This window comes from Dermacentor albipictus, chromosome 3 (assembly GCF_038994185.2).
Source record: "Dermacentor albipictus isolate Rhodes 1998 colony chromosome 3, USDA_Dalb.pri_finalv2, whole genome shotgun sequence".
In the NCBI taxonomy this organism is placed as follows: Eukaryota; Metazoa; Arthropoda; class Arachnida; order Ixodida; family Ixodidae; genus Dermacentor; species Dermacentor albipictus.
Window position 1 is genome coordinate 68,038,730 of NC_091823.1, and position 20,064 is coordinate 68,058,793.

At 43.6% G+C, this 20,064-nt stretch overlaps 2 protein-coding genes across 4 annotated transcripts in view; one reads left to right on the forward strand and one right to left on the reverse strand.

Moving 5' to 3' along the window:
• The window catches only part of LOC135905511 (uncharacterized), a 374,310-nt gene extending 365,316 nt beyond the window's left edge, over positions 1 to 8,994 (forward strand). For 2 of the 3 annotated variants that reach the window (XM_070535549.1, XM_070535550.1), the window contains exon 5: positions 7,257 to 8,994. In XM_070535549.1, coding sequence (XP_070391650.1) covers positions 7,257 to 7,313 — 57 coding nt within the window. In that variant the 3' untranslated portion in view covers positions 7,314 to 8,994. The remainder of the gene's footprint in view (positions 1 to 7,256) is intronic. The other variant, XR_011512759.1, reaches the window with a different exon arrangement.
• A 10,512-nt stretch (positions 8,995 to 19,506) lies between these two features.
• The window catches only part of LOC135905551 (cell adhesion molecule Dscam1-like), a 448,511-nt gene continuing 447,953 nt past the window's right edge, over positions 19,507 to 20,064 (reverse strand). The window contains exon 31 of the mRNA XM_070536454.1: positions 19,507 to 19,846. The gene's annotated coding sequence lies outside the window, so the exon portion shown is untranslated. The remainder of the gene's footprint in view (positions 19,847 to 20,064) is intronic.

The following is a 20,064-nucleotide window of genomic DNA, read 5'->3' on the forward strand; positions in this document are numbered from 1 at the left end:
ACCCTTTCAACAGAGAACAAAGAATGAATCGATGTAACTAACACTCACAATACGCCGTATTATGATTTTAATGTTGGAAGATTCTGAAAACCGACTTTTCAACAATACTCCAAAAAGCGAGCCAAAGGCCCAGAAAAAGAGAAATATTTACGTTTATTAGGGTGTGGTATCCCTCTTAGGCTCAGGGCCCGATTAGGGATTTCTTTTATGCATCTGTATACTTCATTATTTGCGCATCTGCGTGTGAAAGGAAGTAGCCGGTGCTGATTGAAAATGACAACATCAACTAAGCACCGAAGAATATTAATAATAATAAAAAGTTCTCGCAACTGCTTTTAGAAGTCACCGCAGTCTCCCAGGACGAAGCTGGGAATAGAAGAATTGAGGGCATGCTGGATGAAGGCTGTGGCCAGTCCCAGATGCAGTGATATAAATTTTGGATTTGCTCCGAAGTAAGGAAAGGAGGAAGAATATTGTGTGGGTTGGAACAGATGAAGAGTATATGGAGAAAGGAAAGAATTAGTTTGAAGTTGGCACCTCGGGGGGCGATGGATTCTCCTTGGTTAGGGCAATGGTGTACACGCTCACTGACAATCATAGAAAGTAGACTATTTTGTTAAGAACAGATGGCTACTGCAGAACCAGAACCCTGAAATCCATTTCTAGATTGTGGAAGCGAGGTGAATAGCAGTATTACGAAATGTCTGGTGTAAGAAAACAGGTAGGGCCGAATTCCGCAACTAAATACTGGTTACTTTTTTACAATTGGGCTTGAAAAGAACCAGAAGGCTCTTTCTTTGTCCCTTGCCCATAAACCCCAGCTTTAACATTTAGAATAACTTTGAAAGTGACGGTCAGCTACTAGGACAGTGCTACTAGGACTACATAGGAGCAGTACAAGAACGCCTGCAAAGAGTGAAAATCTGAACATGGGAATCGTGAAGCAATGCCCTTTTGGTACGCGCTATTCCACAGAAGTGACACTTAGTTTACGATTATTCTGCCCTGGAAGCGCAGTTGTCTAACAGTTGAATGCACTCAATATGTGTGAGTAAGGTGTACGTCAATAAATAAGTAAAGGTGATAGTCTTGCTAATTTTTGTGGGTGTTCGAAGGCCCTCGAGACACACGTGAGACACTTAAGTAGCGTTGTTTATGAAATTCTCGACTTCTTCAGACTTCGTAGCACTCATGGTTCTTATTCTTCTTCCTATGGTATTTCATTTACTCATCGTGATGTCAATAATGAAAGGCAATTCCTGCAGGCATTACATTTCTGGAGTTACGGGTTATTTTTGGTGTATGTTACATATGCAATTTATTTTCCTTTAGGTTATTTCTTTCCTTTATTATCAGTATATTTCAACAAACGCCATCATTGCAGACGAGGTTACACCTACATAACGCAAAAATATGTCGTACGCTGAAAGAAGCAGGCTTGGCATGACATATTAACTTGTAATGCCAGCGCTGTGCACTTTGAGATGAAGAAGAAACCCACGTCTAAATAAAACACAAAGAACAGGAGCTGTGTGTGTTTGTGACTTTGTTTACAAACTCATTGTGGTGCAACTTGCATTTGACTTTTATTCTGTTATGTTCATGGGTATATAGGACTGTGTGCTGTGGACTTCTGACCGTATGACTTGATTTGTTCTCATTTCCTTACGTGTATTTATATTTTTTATTGCTGTTTCCACTATGAGAAAAGGAGTAGCTGATAGAAAAGGATTCTGCAAAAAAGCAACTTCTCGCAAACGACAACGAAGCCGAGGCAAAGGCTTTTGCGGCAGTGTATACATAACCGTGAGAGGCATGGAACAAACCCGCTCGCGTGTTTATAAGGTGACTATATGTCTCTTTCCTTTATTTTCATTTCAATAAAAAAAACAGGAGGAATGTAGATCCTGGCTTCTTCATTTTTTTCGCGCTGCACTGAGTGATAAGGAGATCAAGAATAGCGTTATTGCGCGCAAAAATAACTTACTTCGTTGAAAAGAATGTCGTTGTAGTTGCCCATAAGTGTCATGTACGGTGCGTGATACCCTATATTTTTTTTAAACCTTGGTAACACAGCAAGTAGTCTCCGCTGAGAGTTGACGAAGCGTAAAGGTTAGCATCGACTAAAAGAAGGAGCAGATCTGACGAGTGCTGACAATCATAGTTTAAAGTTGAATCTAGAGCATCAAATAAACGCTTATCTACATTAGAACAGTGGTACCCAGGCAAAAAAATATCGATGTTTGTAGCTGAGAATTTAGAGCTATGTAAATCCTGATCACTGGATACGGTCAAAGCAAGCAAGAAAAATGGAACCTCTTTTCTACCTTGCAGAAGCACGCAAGAGCTGCTGTGAAAACAAGTTTGGGGCAACGCATAACAAACATAAGGTTATCTGGCAGGCCTTGTTTAAAGCCGTTTGCACAATATGGCCTGGCCAGCTACGCGCATGCAATTTCGCTCGAAACACGCGAGCAGGTTTGTTCCATGCCTCTCGCGGTTATGTATACACGGCCGCATAAGCCTTTGCCTCGGCTTCGTTGTCGTTTCCGAGAAATTGTTTTTTAGCGGAATCCTCTTGCCTGTTAGTGTTGTGTTTGCGGTTATTGTTCTGCACTACGTCAGGCGACGCAATGAGGGCTTTCCGCTTGCTTGCTTACTTGCTCGCTGTTCTGTAGTTCGAAGTGGAACTCCAGCGTGCCAGTGCACCCCCTTGACCAGGCATCTGGTATTTCATAGATTTGCTGCACCACGTACTACGTTTCCGTTACGATCGAAGGAATCTTTCATTTCTTAGCAATGTGTTTGCTGTGTGTTCCTTGCAATGAACAAACAAAAAACAAAACCACACGCTATTGGTCTTGCCCCTTGTTGTGTCATAAACGCTATTGCCAAGCTGCTCAGCGGTAAGACAAGTGTTGTTTTATTACTGGTTTTTTTCTTTATCTATTCCTTTGTGTTCGGGGTACGTTGTGTGCAGTGCCACGGAGCTCGGGTAAGTGCTTGTTTGTAGAAGTCTGAGAGTGACTGCCTGGGCCCTGCACAGCGAGGAGTGCGGCAAAGGCAGGAGTCTTCGTGATGGATAATTATGCTTGCAAATCTCGCTGTACGAGCAGAGAGGCTCGGGTCGACCAGGAGAGGACGCGTTACCCGGCGCACGGTCAGTCAAACCTCGCGCAGCCGAGTGCGCCTCCTCGTTGGGGTTGAGCGAGGTGAAAAAAAAATTGACCGACGATTATGATACTACCTAATGCGAAGCTTGAGCGCAGCTCTATACGTGTTTTCATTTTGCGGTGTATTGGCTGACGCGGACAAGCTGTCTCGTGAGGCGCGTTGCAAACGGAGAAAATGTGGCGCGACTGCCTCGTTCATCCGGAGATCGCGAGAGGGAGCGCGTGAGTGACGCGGTGACGCTATTCACAGCAGCCGCCACTGACAGACCTACCAGACGACGCTCACTACCTTGGCGCCATCCCGCAGACACTGTCACCGCAAAGTCCATCTTGCGCAGCACTGCGCTTTTCTTCTTACGCTTTCGCCATACGCTCCTCCTCCGCGTTCCTCCTCGCGCTATCTTTGTTATCACCGTCTTTCATCCGTCACTGCGCTTCACGCTCACTCTTTGATCCTTCGCTGTGCTCGTCGGCTCGGGTAAATTGATGCTCACCGCAGCAATGGGCGCTAAGAGCTATGCTCTAAAAGGGTTGGAGCTAGGGCATACAACGTTTATACGGGAGCTTGCGTGCGGCACGAAACATCCAAGAGGTATTTGAAGGAAACATCATGAAGGTATTGATGAAATGGTCATCATCATCATCAGCGAATTTCATGTCTACTGCAGGATGAAGGCCTCTCCCGGCAATCTCCAACTACCCCTGAAATGCACCAGCTGATTCCAACTTCCGCCTGCGAATTTCATGATTTCATTACCCCACCTAGTTTTCTACTGTCCTTGACTGCGCTTCACCTGTTTTGGCACCCATTCTGTAGCTTCAATGGTCCACCAGTTCTCTATCCTACGGATTGCATGGCCTGCCCCGCTCCATTTATTTTCTCAATGTCAATTAGAATGTCGCCTATCCGCACTGCTCTCTTTCTGTCTCTTAACGTTAGACCTAATTTTATTCATTCCATCGCTCTTTGCGCGGTCCTAAACTTGTTCTCAGGCTTCTTTGTCAACGTCCAAGTTTCTGCTCCATATGTTAGCACCGGTAGAATTCATTCATTGTACACCTTTCTTTTCAATGATGGTGGTAAGCTTGCAGTCAGGATCTGGCAATGCCTGCTCTAAAGATATGATGTAGTTTAATGTTATAACATTAGGAAGGCACATACTATGAAATGTTGCTCACAACGGTACCATCGTGCCTATTATCCTGTGCTGAAGAAGTTCTGGCTGTTGTCAGAATGAACAGTGAAATAGATAGACACCTATCAGCGAGTTCTTTTTCCACACATTTTATGTTCCGAATGCTGTTGACCCTGCGCGCATCTGTACGAACCTAACGAGATCCACTCCATCATATGGGTGGGACTGGACAACTCTTAATTCAATGACACACTTTTCTTTGAACTTCCTTTATTGAAATCTGCTTTTGAATTCTCGCTATAAAAGGCTACTCGTAACGTCAGTAGTTAGAAACGGCATTGCGCAGCAAGCTGCACGCAGGCCTGGTGTGCTGACCGGTTTTCTTGTATTGCTACCAGCCGCCGATGAATATCTATCTGGCTTAGTTGTACTCCTGTCAAACTCGCAATGTCTATACATTTCTTTCGCGTTAGTATAGGGTCTTCGATGCCATGCTATGAGGTATTTTAATATTCCTTACAGCTGTGTCTCCTGCGACGCATTCGTTATAGCTCGCAAGATAGCACGCATTTCTTTTAAAGCTTGCCTTGAACGCGCTTGCCTTTTCAGCCATGCGTACGCACTTGAGTAACGAGGATTTAAGCACATCGAGCAGCGGCAAGTTTGAAACAGCACGAAACTCAGAAGCAACAAACTGTTTCTTGATCCAAGTTATATTTCAGTGAACTTAGCTGTTGACAATCTCCCATGTTTCAAGAACTTGTTTGCATAAACCTGATCTTTGCGATTGTGTCTCTCAGATCCTTTCACCACTGAAAGACTTGCAATGGAAGGTGCGTGCATGCAATACATTCGGAACATCGCAAAAGGCGACCAAATTTGCAAAATATTTAAATATCTGGATAGTTGGCAGACATACTATACTATCCCTTGATTCACCAGCGAATGATTCATAGCCATAAATAACATTGTAATTGCAACTTTGAAAATAGAGAGGAAGTATTAAATCTATGAAGCGCTGCATGCAGCGGATATCCGCTGTATCAATTATTGCGGCAGTGCATGCCTAAGTTGACTTTCGGTTATCGTCAACAAATGTATGTAGAAATCTCTAGACCGCTATCTATTTTTCGACAGTGCACAGGTGTGTCCACGTTGATTGATGCTCCCTAGAACGTGCGCAGATATAGTTATGTATATACTGTAGTCTACTTTCTTTTTTTTTTTCAGCTGCGCGACAACTTACGCCTGCTTCCTACATCATAAATTTTTATGAACCCGTTCGCCTCCCTGTTGTTTTAACTGAAAATTGTCCCTGAAAGCTCTGCACGATTTTGCCGATTGTGTTGTTTTGTTTTTGTTTAGTTTTTGCTCTGTTAACGTGCATACGAAACAACTGACATAATTCAGCCATGGATCTTCGTTATATTGAAACATAAGAAAACTTCGACCTGTAACCGAAAGCGTTTTCTTCAGCATGCGCTCATTAGCCCAGCAATAATTTTGGAGTATGGGGAAAGGAAATGATTTTTCCGAAGGTGAAACCACTGTCTTCAACTTCTATTATAGAGCAATATACATCTTTTTATTTGGACGCATTTTTGTCGAAATGAATTCATCTCGTGTGAAACTTTGCGCAAATGATTTCTTCACAACATAAAGCGTATGGAGAAGGATACTCCTTGTCGCAATAAAAGATAATGGTGGCTGTACAAGCACTGACGTAAATCTACCTAATGTTTGACTTGCCGTGAATATATATGATGCGGGATCAGAAACATGGATGAATAATTTTGCGATCGTGACTAGAATTCCTAATCGGGGAGGCTGTATTTCAACTTGGCTGGAAATTGAAAACGTTTGTGCAGTAACATTTGAGGACTGTCAAGCAATTCGGGTAAGCAAAAGGTAGGTTAATCCTGTTTTAACTGGGGCCAACGTTCTTCATAATAAATATCTGACAATAGGACGCAACATACCTTCAATCATTCATACTATAATACAATATAAGTGAGACAAGCTTTCTTTAAAGTTTATATTGTTAAAACTATATTTATCTAGAGCTACCTGCTTAGCCTTCAGATTCTCAAACGCAGTTCCTTATCAGGCAGCACTAAAACAAAGTGTTGACACTTATTTCTGGCCATCGAGAGAATATATGCAGAAAAAAATATTTTTCAACTATAACCTAATTACTTTATGAACTAACTAATTCGTAATTCGTTTATTAACTATCTGCAGCTAAAACTTTAATTCAGTATATCAAAAACTTAAATATGGTCATTTCATTAAAATTCCCGCGTTAATATTAGCACTTTGAGGCCTCAAACTCAGCTTGTCATATATGATACATTGTGCTATATAAGTTTGGCCCCACCCGAGATAGTACAAATATGACACTGGTAGTGTCGTTGACGATGTGTTGGCAAATGCGGCAACATCCGCTGCGATTCGATTTTCGAGACAGTCGCTGACTTCTACATGTCATCGTTCTGTATAGGCAAATGTATGTTCTATGTCATGAACAAACTTTTTGTCAGAAGCAAATCTAAAACACAATCCGCTCGAAAGAATTATCCCCAAATAAGACATTGAAGTACTTCCTAAACAAGGACGAATTGAACATGGGGCCCAAGAAGTTCGAAGAAATAAGGCTCCACCAACGGCAACAATGAGGCCGCTTCTCACCAAGCAACGACAACGCACGGAGCTTGGAACTTTTCTGTCGTCCAGCCAGTTCCATTTTTCTTTTCTTTGTACCATCCACGGTACTACCATTGGTGTTGGGTCTGGACGCAGAGTTTGGTTGTTAGGATCAAGGAGACCATCTAGCGCATGCGACGTAAAGAAAGGACATGCTGCTTTTGCTGTTTGTCTGCTGCGTTAATCAGGATGTTCCTTTTAATTTTCGCCTTTGGTGCTGACTTAATTTTCAATTTGGATGCAGCCGTTCCTCCGCACTGACCCGGCACGGCATCGTACCATGGCGCCCACACCACACTGATTGTCATGGCGAGGCGGCGGGAGCTGAACCTTCGGCAAAACGCATCGCCTTAACGCGCAAGGCAGCAAGGCTACGACTTCTTTGGTGCTCCATTGTGGTCGCTGCTGCCTAATTCTGTTCTGAGAAAACAACTTAGGTACTCTTACGGCATAGCTACTTACCGCGAATTTAGTAAGAATTGGGTAGGAATTGATGTCAGGCACAGAAGAAATGTGGAGAATCGCTAACTGCCCGGTCTATTATATTAGAAATTAGGGCAGGAGAAGATAACACATGCAAAGTCAATCTGGTTGTCACCGATCTCTTTTCTAAGCTTTGCTCCGAGGAAATTAATTATTCTGCACAAAGAATCTAGGGCCGGAATATAATAACACGAGACAGAATGCTGTTTGGCCAATTACAAAGGCGGGCGCCTCCAAAGAAAGAAGTGCGGCGGTTTGTTTCGGCAATAAAAGAGAGCGCGTTAAACTGAATCGGTGTGCAGTAGTATAAATGGTTCAGCTCACTCTGTAAGATATACATGCGATGATTGTCTGGGAGATTTGATTACCTTGTCGAAGCCACAGCCCGCGTCGATCTCAAGCACTAGTGCCTGATAAGATAAAAAGCTTCTGCGGCAAGACGTATGGAAGAAGGGAAGATGGATACGGCCTATTCGAGAAATGCATTCAACACTGCTTGAGTGTTTGCCCCATGAACACTCTTATTTGTACGAGAACACTGAAGCATTTTTATGTTAAATTTATTTAATGTTACTGTCTAAACGGAAACGTTCTGAAACAGAGTAGCTGGGCTTGATTTCAAATCTACGAACTCAGGTGACTGAATTCTGGAGACTGAAAGGTCGACCACACGTGTTTGAGCTGAAGCTAAATCATAGCGAGTTTTAGCGACCTGTTTTCTAAGTTACATTCCGTATTTATGTGCGCTCACTCTACCTTCCTGTGTGTTTTATTTTATTTCTGCTATGAGCGAACTTTAGTACATTTACGTCACCTGGCTTTATGTCAGATTTTGGGTTTTTACCTTTCTTTTGTTCAGTGCCGAATTGTTGTTTAATTTTAGTCTTTATTCATTCTATGGGAAAATAAGTGACCGGGGCTGGCTAAAGATACCAACATCTCCTGAATATCAAATTATCATTAAAAAACAAGTTTAAGTGTTTTTCTTGTAGGGTAAGGTGATGCAAAATGTATACGGAACACAAGTCAAAGGAGCCTATAAGTGGCAACTTTCTTTTTTTTTTGCGTTCATCTGTCCGCTCCTCATTGGTTGGCTAATATGATGGCGACCCAAGCTGCTTGAACACGCTTTATTTGCAGCTACCTACAGTTAAACATGCACGGAACATCGAGGTGTGCAAAGATGAAGAAGTGAAGCCTCCGGCTTCTGTTTCTTTAATTTTTTCAATGACTTAACAGCCGAAGGGAGGAATAGTGACGACGGTATACTTGTGTCGCTCTGCTTGAGAGTCTTAATCTTTTCTTTTCATTCATGTTCTATTTTGCGCCAGTGTGCACAGCGGTGCATATCGCAGCCTAAAGCCGACAAATATTGCAATCTTTTCACGTTCTTATTCATCGAAATATTCTATGAGAGATGATCCGGACCCAACGTACGAGTCCAGTAGCACGGCGAGTTTTCGCACGGCCACCTTTCAGTGAACTGCTTAGGGCATGGTTGGACTGTAGAGAATAAAGTTAAGTGAAGGTAAAATTTCGAAATGTTATGTCTGTTTCTTTTTTCTTTGTGTAAGAATTTGCGTTACGCAATATTATTCGCTAACATTGCACAAAAGGACCCTCGCATATTTTTTTTCTCCTGAGCTCGCAATTTGCAATCTTTCACATAACGTACGGAATCTCATTCCTCTTCGGTACCTACTCCGAAGTAATTTCTACGCTTGCTTGTCCCAATCTAAGGGTACTATAGATGGGGAAATGCAACATAAATTTCTTAAAGTGACCTGAGGACAAATCCTTGAGTATAAGATTGCGTCAACTCAGAAACTATATCGGCCAGCAGTGGCTGTGTCATAATCTTCATTGCTCAAGGCTTTATGAAACGCTCCAAAACGCTGGGCCATATTTAATGCCGTTGGAGAGGTATGGCGCGTTATCCTGAACTGTAGAAATACAACCAATCTGGAGAAATACTTTGTCTCAAACCGTCGTGAGAGAGATAAAAGTAAGTTCAATAAGTATAAATAAAACATATTGGCCAAGAAATGGTACATCCGGCCTGCTATTACGACCGTGAGAAAGTAGCGCAATAGCGCACAAGCCAAGTCCACTTCATTCGTATTCTATTTCCATTGTTTTATTACAGTTGCGAAATTTACCAGCCAGCGCATATCAGCCCCACTCTGCTGCGATTCCATATGGCGTCCAAAGAAAAGGGCTGGCTGAGCAAACCAGAGTAAACACTCGGAGTTCAATTTACAGGCCTCCTATGTATCTTAAAAAGTTCACTTGAACTATATGCGCAAACGTGGGCAATGTAAACACCGCATATGAAAACGTGTGGGCAAGCAAAACTCTTCATTCGGTGCACAAGCTTCGATACTACTACACTAAAGGTGTGCGTTACGCGTTTCACGAGAATTAAAAGAAACAATAATTTTGGTGTGCAGTCTTAACTACGCTTTGCGAGTAACCTTTATGTTGTCCTCTCTTGCTTCGAGTAACGAAACGTGGTGTATCATTTTGCGGCTCGTGAAACCAGCTGCTTTGCTGTCCGCTTTGGTGAGGCAAACGCAACAAACTTTCAGTTGATACGCAGAGGACAGGGTGGTGCCACAGGCAACGTAACATAAGAATCCACGTTTCCTCGCAACACGTACGTACGAACGCCGACGAACACGCACGTGGGCACAGTGAAATGCGCTACCGAGACACAGTCTCGTGTTTGATAAAACTAATCACCAGCAATTACCACCGGCTAAAGAACTCGCGTGTTATTTACTAATATCTGGCAACTGCAGCCATAATCTTGCCAAATGGAGACGGTACATAGAGTTGGGCTTTTCCGCCACCTGCAGTTTCCCGCCACAGCCTGTACATACACCGCTTCCATTGTCGTGTTTCCCGTTCTGATTGGCGTAGCGTCCGTTTAGCCTTAGCAAAGCAGATCCACGAGTCGGAAATCGATGGATCAGCGTGTTTCCCGTCTCCCGTCGCTGTCAGCAGTAGGGAGGCCTCCGGGCGTGACCCGCCTTCATGAGTAAGTATTGATTTCGGCGCGCATGACCAAGTAACATCCTAAGGAGGCGCTGCTCTGTATTGACCCGATCCTTCTTTTTCCCGCTACCGGGTACGCCAGGATTTCGTTAAGCGTGTGGGCTTTTTCTCGAACGAATGACTCGCGTCAACTGCTGGGATGGAACGCACGGCAGCCGTTTTGTTTTGACCTTTGTATACACGAAAGTGCATGTGCCGGAACCATCTTGGTCGAGCGGACTGGCAACGTTGAGTTCGGCGAGCACACCACCACGAAAGGAATGCTTTGCAGAAAACAAAACGCAAGACTAAATGCCGCAGCCGAGTATACACCATATAGCTGCTCTCTCAAGTAACGGTGCGAATACAGTTGCTGATATAAAAGTTTTATGATTCAGCATATCTTTATTATTATTATTATTATTTGTTTTGAACACATGTATACAATGAACAGGAAAGGTAAAAGTGAGGAGCTGGCTGGCAACTGCCACCGGAAGAGGCACAATGCCTGCCTACTCTTCAGAAGGGAAGTGACAGCAACACAGATATTGAAGATAGGAAGGAAGGAAGAAAAGAGGAAAGAAAGAGCCACAGGACAAATCTAAAAAAATAAAGAAGGATACAGTACAGATCACACACAGTAGGGCCGGTCATTGAACGTGACGCTACTATACAATGTTGAATAAAATAGTTTCGACGCTACAAACGTGAACTTGAGTTAGTTAGCTCTAGAAAAGTAAGTAGAGCGCGATGAGCTTGATCACGTTTAGACGCACAACCACTGGGGTACAAGCATTCGTCGAGTGTCGTAAACCATAGGCCAAAGAGATGATAGTCTCTCACTAGCGACATGCGCTGTGCTCTAAAAGCGGGACACTCAAATATAAGATGCTGAAGTGTCTCGCAGCGGCCATAAGATGCACAGGATGGACTCGCCACACGTCCTTGTCTGTATAAACGTTCGTGCACGTTCACACAGCCCCCCCCCCCCCCCCCCCCGAGTAGTTGTGCTCTAGCGCATCGAGGCAAGCCTCGACCACGAACACGGGACGGCAACGTTCCATATGCGTCGCGCTGGTCTGGATGATGCTTGAGTAGGTGGCGACGACTCAGCAGACGAGCGTCATCAAGCTTGCACAAAATATCTGGGTAGTCACAGCTGTTATGAGCGCAAGTTGAAGCGAGCCGATCAGCCTCTTCATTTCCGACGGCAATGCGATTACCATTGAAGCAATGTACCGACACACTGTATTGCCCACGTCCCGTTTATTGGAAATGCGGTCACAAGGCGTCCCAAAGGTTCTGTTTCATCGCGTACCACAATGTTTCAGCTCGGTGTGCCTAAGTGGGGACGCAAAACAGCGCCGGCAGCCATGCACTACGAGTATTAGGTTTCAATCACCATGGGCACCATACATTGTGTCTCAGGGGTATACTTACCCATTCTCAAGTATTATCCAAAAATAGGCACGAAACCAGTGAATATAAAACACTACCCCTGAAAGGTTTGTACCTAAGGAGGTGCTCATGAGCCGACATCCTGTGTTCAGGTTTTATGTAAGAATTTATTGCCGTAAGACTCAGAACAAACGTGTGCTTACTCGCACTACTGTGGCGGGCAGTCTGAAGACTATATATATATATATATATATATATATATATATATATGTGTGTGTGTGTGTGTGTGTGTGTGTCTGTGTGTGTGTGTGTGTGTGTGTGTGTGTACGTATGTGTGTGTGTGTGTGTGTGTGTGCCCGGTTACTAGAATGCATTCGGAGCACATGCAATCACCCGAAACATATCCGTAGATATATCTGGCGATATACCAAATACCGGCGGCGCCAAAGCGCAGGGAAAAGGCAAGGCAGCTTTGCTTTTAAAAAGAGGAAAGAAAACTGTGATAATTAGTGAGCACGGCCACTCTTGGAACGCTTCCGAGCCCCGGCTGCCTCAGGAAACGATTTTGTGCATGCCGCAGCGTTGACGTCCATGCACCTCGAGCTGCGTACTCCGAAACTCGACAGATCACCCAGGCAAAGCAGCTATGTTCACGGTTCTTGGTCAGTACCAGACAGGTAGAGACCATTTGGAAATTCAGTTGTGTGGTTGTTTGGGCTTGTTGCTACAACACATTGGTGACTTGCAGCGCAGATATATGCAAGCACGGAATATTTGAATCGCCTGTCGTCTAATGACAAGTCGGACGACAGACTGGCGAGGTTATTTATTAAGGCTGGCCAGATTTTCACACAACCAGCCACGCGTGTTAGTGTCCCCTCAGTAGCGCTGACAGACAAATAAGTTACCTCAGTAGGCTTTACCATTTTTGGAAATTTCGCATATGAATATAGCTTTGTATCTGCCTTCTGACTGCGCATCCACGCCCCCTCCACTTTCTTGGAAGCTTTTCATTAAACTTCACTTGTAAGTGAGCGTCTGCCTTGGCCACGCTGTTTCTTCTTGCCCTCATTTCAGCTCAACGACATTAGATATCTCAGTTGTCTTTGCAAACCGTTACACTTATATTGTACGTGACCTTGATGTTCCCTTCCGTTTACCTTAAAGTGTTATTATTATTTTATTATTAATTTATTTGCTTGTATTGTTGGGCTTTCCGAAGTTACGTATTATTATTCTTGCTTTGCGTGCATGCCTCTGAATACTTTTTTTTTTCTTTTGCATTCTGCTCATTTGCTTCTGTTTCAGTGCTCCCTATTAGATAGCTTGCTGGCTATGGCGTTGCACTGCTCACCTCACTCTAAAAACAGTTGCATCCTTTGGGGGTGTATATTTGCCGCACAACGATAATGGTCATCTGTCTTTCCCGCACTTCCTTTCTTTAACGCTAGGAGCCCGGTACTTCCAAGTCCCGAACGGCATGCGCGTTATCAGCATTACAGAGAGTTCTCGACACGAAAGTAACGAGCGCAGCGTTTTCAAGAAAGAAAATGCAAGCGAGAGAGATGAAGATAATTGTTGTGTGACAAATACACACCCCAAAGGGTGCAACTGTTTTTACAGTGCTGAGCTCCAGGTCACAGATTGAAACGCGGGCGTGGTGGCTGCATTCCAATGGGGGGCGAAATGCGAAAGCGGTCACGTGCTTTGATTTGGGCGCACTTTTAAAAACACCGGGTGGCCTAAATTATTCTGGAGTCCCGTACTACGGCGTGCCTCATTGTCATATCGACATTTTGTCACTTAAAACTCCCGAATTTATTTTAATTCTTATTTTCATTTATGGTGTTCAGTTATAATGAGGTTATTTTTTATTATTGTAACAGATTCCAAGAAGTTGCATAAAACTCTCGTATTTTCTGTTTCCATTGTTCAGTAAAACAACATCCATGCTCTTTAGTGCCCGACATGTTGGCAGAGAGGCACTTGAGATTACCTTTAAAAGAAAAATTTCCTTGAGCCATTTTTTTTGAAGTCAGGGTAAATCAATGTTCAAGCCGCATGCAATGAGGTAGTTGCTGTTTTAAACGCTCTTGCTCTTCAGGCTCGATAAATCATCTTGAATATCCCGGCTTGGCATTTTAATCAACTCTTTTATCGCGTTCTTGCAGACTGCATGGAGGGAGCACATTTTCACGGACTGTAATTTGTAAGAGATTATAACACCAAAGTGCTTTCTTCAGGTGCCGCGTGAAAAAACATTTTCAGTCTCATCTTCAATGAAACAATGCTGGTTTCTCAGAAGTATAGCAAGCTGTAGTTTATTTCAAAAATAAATAAGACGTGCGTTCATTGATGGGATTTGCCAATCATTTTAAATGCCTACATGGAAGTCAGTGTCTCATGTAGTGCAGATAAAGCATTGTTAATTAGTGTGTGCCATACGTTCTCGTCATTAAAACACAAGATGATTCTAGGACCTGATTGCTACGTCCCTCACAGACACTGAGCTTAGATTTAAGCGGGAACGCAATTACAACCTGAATTCCGAAACGCAGTCTGACACAGATTGACTTTTAACAAGCACACTGTAAAATGAGTATCATTTCTTCATACATGGAGAGTAAGGCCTTGAGAAAAATTCCAGAATCTATATTAAAAAGAAAGCAACTGTGCAATAGGAGAGCAGTGCCCGAATACAGGGAGAATGACGTATAATGAGAAATAATGAAACAAAAAATATCTCATACCAAGCGAGTAATTCAGTGCTCAGAAATGGAGTTGAACCGACTGTCTATTGGTACTGCTTTGTTACGGGCAATATAGCGAACAAAAATTGCAGAATAGCTGCCTTGCGATTATATATCACGTGTCGTAACGTATACGTGTGGTCGTGTCAAGTTTCCTATGCTACGTATGATGGGTGCGGAAGCGCACAGAGCTGCAGTATTTCAAGGCGAACGTTATGTCGGGAAACCCTGTGGGGCATGACCGTTGCACAACGATGGCACCGCTTCGAAAACGAGGGCTGAGAACCAGGACCCCATAAATCAAGCTGAGGTCGTGAAACCCTGCGTACGTCAGGGCGACGGCGTCGCCAAATTCGTATCGCTATCAGGGAGCATTTGTGCGTTGCTGTCAAAGCACTGGACGCGTGCCCAATAGAAAACAGGCAGCAGACTTCAACGATTCCTTCAGCTCGGAACTCGTTTCGGACAGCAGCATTCTCCCAGACAACCTTCTTATTTTAGCTTGCCTGCTTTTTCCTCAAATGATCGGACTCAGCCACTACGGGGAAATGGGCAAGAAGCTGGCTGTTACAGTATTCTCGATTGAGGTGTGGTGTGGATGTGGTCGTAGGATAGTCTAATATTTTACATAAGAAATTAAAAGAAGAAACATTTATTATATTATTTTATTGATAACTATAAATTACATAATGTTAAAGAAAAAGGATGTCCGACTATTATGATGCTCCCCAATCGGAAATTTGAGAGCAGTTGTATAGTTGCCTTCATTTCGCGAAATAATGAGTCAAAGAAATTGAGACCGAACTCATCGCACCGAATGGAATGGAAGCAGAGGCAAGCGCTCGTGAGTGAGGAGACAGAGCTGCTCGTTGGAATGAGAAGCGAAGGTTGCGGCGTGCTACAGAGACTGATTTTCTAGGTGGCTTCGGCTCAACTCTTGCAAGATGGGCTGGGTGGGAATCGAACCAGGGTCTCCGGAGTGTGAGACGGAGACGCTACCACTGAGCCACGAGTACGATGCTTCAAAGCGGTACAAAAGCGCCTCTAGTGAATGCGGTGTTGCCTTAGAAACGAGCTGCTTCTAAGGCTCAGGCGTGCTTCGCTTGCTCAGGCGCACATTTCGTTGCCGCGCCGAACGCTGCGTTGCTCGACGCTCACCGCGTCCAATGCGGGGCGCATAGTCGCTGCGTCGTAGCCCATTGTCTTACACCCCTTGGCGGGTCGACGGGAACGCTGTCGCGTTCCACTCTTGAAGGCGAAGCAGAGTAACGCATGAGTTGTTTCTTCGTTTAGCCGAACCAAATATAGCCAAGCAACAGCAGTTCACCAGGCTAAACAGTGGTTCAACAACTTAAATAAAGGCTAGTATGCTTCGCATCCTGGGCTTAACCTTAGCTAAGCCACAGCCATTTTTTCTTGTGCATTTGCAGTTTTGATACAACAGACAGTTTGAATCCTCTGAACTACAAGGAAACAATCTGGCGCAATAGTTGCGACGTCATTGTTGGCTGCGATGCCGTCGTTGCTTTCCTCGTTGTTTTCCACAATCGCCTCATTTTGGCCGCACCCACCCTATATTTTGAATTTGTGCGATGTTTCTGGTTGATCATCATCATCATTGTGATACACTCCCTTTCTTTTTTTTTCGTCGACGTCGTTTTCAGGAGCATAGCAATGAAAGATTGCACGCCAACATACCATCCTATCGTCAAGAACAATTTATATGAGATGCACATTGTATCATCCTCATACATTCTGTCTGTCCTCCGAAATACATATGTAGACGTTTCCACTCTCAGCATCTGCGTGGAACACAAACTCTCGGTGCAATTGACCAGCGCCATTGTCGCGCACTGGCTGAATGGTCATCGCGCCCAACTGTCAAAATTCATATTGTTGCGATGACATGAGTTCAAATTCCTGTAGTGGTAGTTGGTGGTTGGGGGAGCTTTATTTTTCTTAATATTTTGACGATGGTGGAGCTGGCGCTGACGAGACAGCCAGACGGCGGTAAATTTAGGTTGATGACGAAAATAGTTGCCGCCAGTGGGACAAAATAATTGGGCGGACTGCAAAACCAAGCTAACAGCTGTCGTAGAAAAAAAATATAAAGAAAGCACCTGTGCCCCTTTTATATTTTCGAGGAAACTGCTTAGTGAAAATTGCCCTCTGCATTCTGAAAGTACGAGATTTAGGCATACATTTCCTGTCAGTTACACGCACATACATATGTATATTATATATACCTGCAACTTCTTAAGAAGGTCGGTCCACCGACCGATACTGTTCGGCAATAAAGCAAAGATTACCGCGAAGTTGGGAAAATCAGTTTTACAAATTTAATATTTCCCATTGAACAACCCTACCGTGTGTGTGTATATATGTATACATGCATGTGCGCTCGTGTGTGTTGATTGTAGTCAAAATACGCTCAATATTATACAGCACGTACCCGCCTCCCCTATACTGTGTAAGCTTCCACAATGATACAATGTGAGCAAGCCATTGCATTTGCGCCACTGCATTTGCATCACGTGCACTTGACTCAGATAGTGATCTCGAGTCCACTCGGTTTAAAGCTGTGCGGAGAGAGAGTGAAAAATACTCGTACCATGGACACATCCATCAATGAGACCAAAAAGTGATTCGTGCACTAGTACAATACTTGAAGTACACCGTGGTGAGAGACCGCTTATAGTGGCCCTGTGCATACTCCCACACGCACTAGGAGCTCACACTCTTCTTCCTTATGCCTTTCTCTTGACCCTAGTGAAGGGTAGCAAACCGGGCGCTCATCTTATTGAACTTCCTGCCGGCACTCTTCCTGCGTCCTCTCGCTCTCTCTCTCGCTCTCTGTGCGTCATGTACCATATCAAGCTTTGCCGGTTGTTGGCACCAAAGAAGCACATTTTTCTTCACTGTGCTAAGCTTCACTTCTACGTTCATTATACGGTCTTCGGCCTCTGCGGCAGAGTGCTGTTTATAAAGAGCCCTAGGTACAAGCTAATCAGCCATATATTACCTTGCTCCACGCAGACTACTTAGTGCAGAATAAGATGTCATGCATTAAAAAAAAATGAAGTAGCTGCAAGATGTATTTGCAGAAGAAAATACTGTGTTCGCAGAATCCTGCGCTGCATTTAGCTGTCCTGGATTGTTCCTTGCTGTCATGCTTAACTATATCCTACGTGGAAAAATACTGAACCGAGTTCAAGTCAAAGTAGTTCCTTTGTTCTGAACTTTAAGCTCCGTAACTCAAAGCGCAGCGTGCAAAGTCTTCATGGCGCAATGTCAGGCGAGCACACTGGCGTTATTACTAACGCCAATTGAACCCACAAGCACCGTCTTTAACTGTAGGGCGTTGGGACAGATCCAGGAGATGATGAAAGCATTTAAGCTCCATTAGATTTCTCTTTACTCCATCAAAGCGGTCAAGTGAAAACAACGAGATTTGTGTAATTTTCCGACGCTCGTGAACATCCTGCGTGTTTATCAAATGCAATATGTTCTCGCACGCCTGGTGGATATATATTTCTTGAGTGACCAGAATAATTGAGAGCGTCGAGTAGACATTACAGAATGATGAGCCCAGAAAGTTCAATAATCATGGTCAGTTTGCATATAATGCAAGCATCTCCGTTCACCATTCGAGCCTTCAATGGCAGACGTCGGCGATCAGCTAGAAGTAAACATGAGGGCATCTTTATAGCGCGGGATGTGACGCAACTTTGATGACAACGCAGATTCCCAGCAGGCGCAGAGGTCGTGTTATTGAAAAATTGTGCTCTCGGAATGATGGTTGCAAACAATAACAACAAAAAAATCATTCACTAAGTGCTGCATTGCATTCTTCGTATTTCATCACTCGTTTGCAGAACACATGGATGTTTGCTCTCGTAGAACGTGCGGAATACGAGTCTTGTGACGTGCCTTATTACCTAACTTTTTTTATCTCTTTAAGAAGTGCACACCCAATGCGATTATGTATACTTGGTGTCGAAAATATTATTCTGGCACACTCTCGTACAATCAAATATGGAAGCAAAGGCGAGCGCTAACAGCAGTCTGATGTCAAAACACAGAATGTGAAATATGCACGAAGTTTCAGGAAGGAAACATTTGCATTGTAGAAGTAGAGATAACTCAATCATTGTGTTTTTGCGAAGTTACAAATACATTTATCTGATATTAACTTACTGCGTAGCTGTGTCGGTGCAGGATTTTGCGCATTGCGTCTTACTACTATTTTAAGGTAAAACTTTTGTGGCTGTCAGAATAAAGCTCATTGCTGTATAAGCTATTTCTTTTTTTTACGTTAAGATATTCTAAACAAGCCACTCAAAAATTATTACTGGTTTATTTAAGCTATCATGGCAGCTCCAGAAGCTTGGCATATAGGACGGGTTATAGGGATGAAAGTTGTCATCAACGAAAAACATATAATAAGGATTCCGATATCGCAGCGTGCTCCGAATATCATAATATTGTTTATTTTCATTGAAAAGGAAGTGCACGTTAAAACTCAACGGTAATATATTATGGAATATAGTACTGTCTGCATTATGTTATCATATGCCTGGATGCCCATTAGCTCCAGCCGGCAATTGCGATCATCTCGATGATGGTGATCGATGATGGTCGATGATGTACACTGCTTTACAAAGACCATTAGAAAAAGTCCGCACTTCATGAACAATTATGTTGCAAACCTACCTGCCTACATTTTTCTACTTTCGAGCACAGGTTTGACACATTGGAGGTTTTGTTTGGAGTAAACCTCTCACGAATACGAAAACGACGCACACATTTAAAACAGTCGCAGTGGTTTATTGTTACACGTACGAAAATAATCTTCTTGATCGCACCAACTGCTGGCACGGAACATGCTTACACAACGAGCTCGCCTAGGAAAGTCTCACAGATCGAAGCACAGCGACGCAGTCATTTGTTCCGCCTTGTGCCGTATGCCCCGGCGTCGCTTGCAGAAACTACATTGCCCGTCCCATGGGGGGCAAAGGACCGAGAAACTCCACATCGGTGAATTTTTTTCCCGTGTGATGCACTTTGCAGTTTTCGAACGCTAGTAACTTCACTTGGAGTACGTGGACCGCAAACAGCCTTGCTTGAAAAATATGGTGCAGGAGAAGATGCCTTGAATGCAGATGAGCTGAAATAGTGTGCTGCATTATTACAACGTCCTTGCATTTCACAAAAGAAAAGATTTGAATTAGTAAGCACAATGTAGTACAATGGTTGAATAATGCTTTGTGGTGCATTGGGAATTTACTCATCCGACGCAAACATAGTTCACGACCTGAGTAATTAAGCTATAGCCAGGGAAGCAAGCATATTCTATAGCATTTATTTAAGGATCTAAGAATGCCT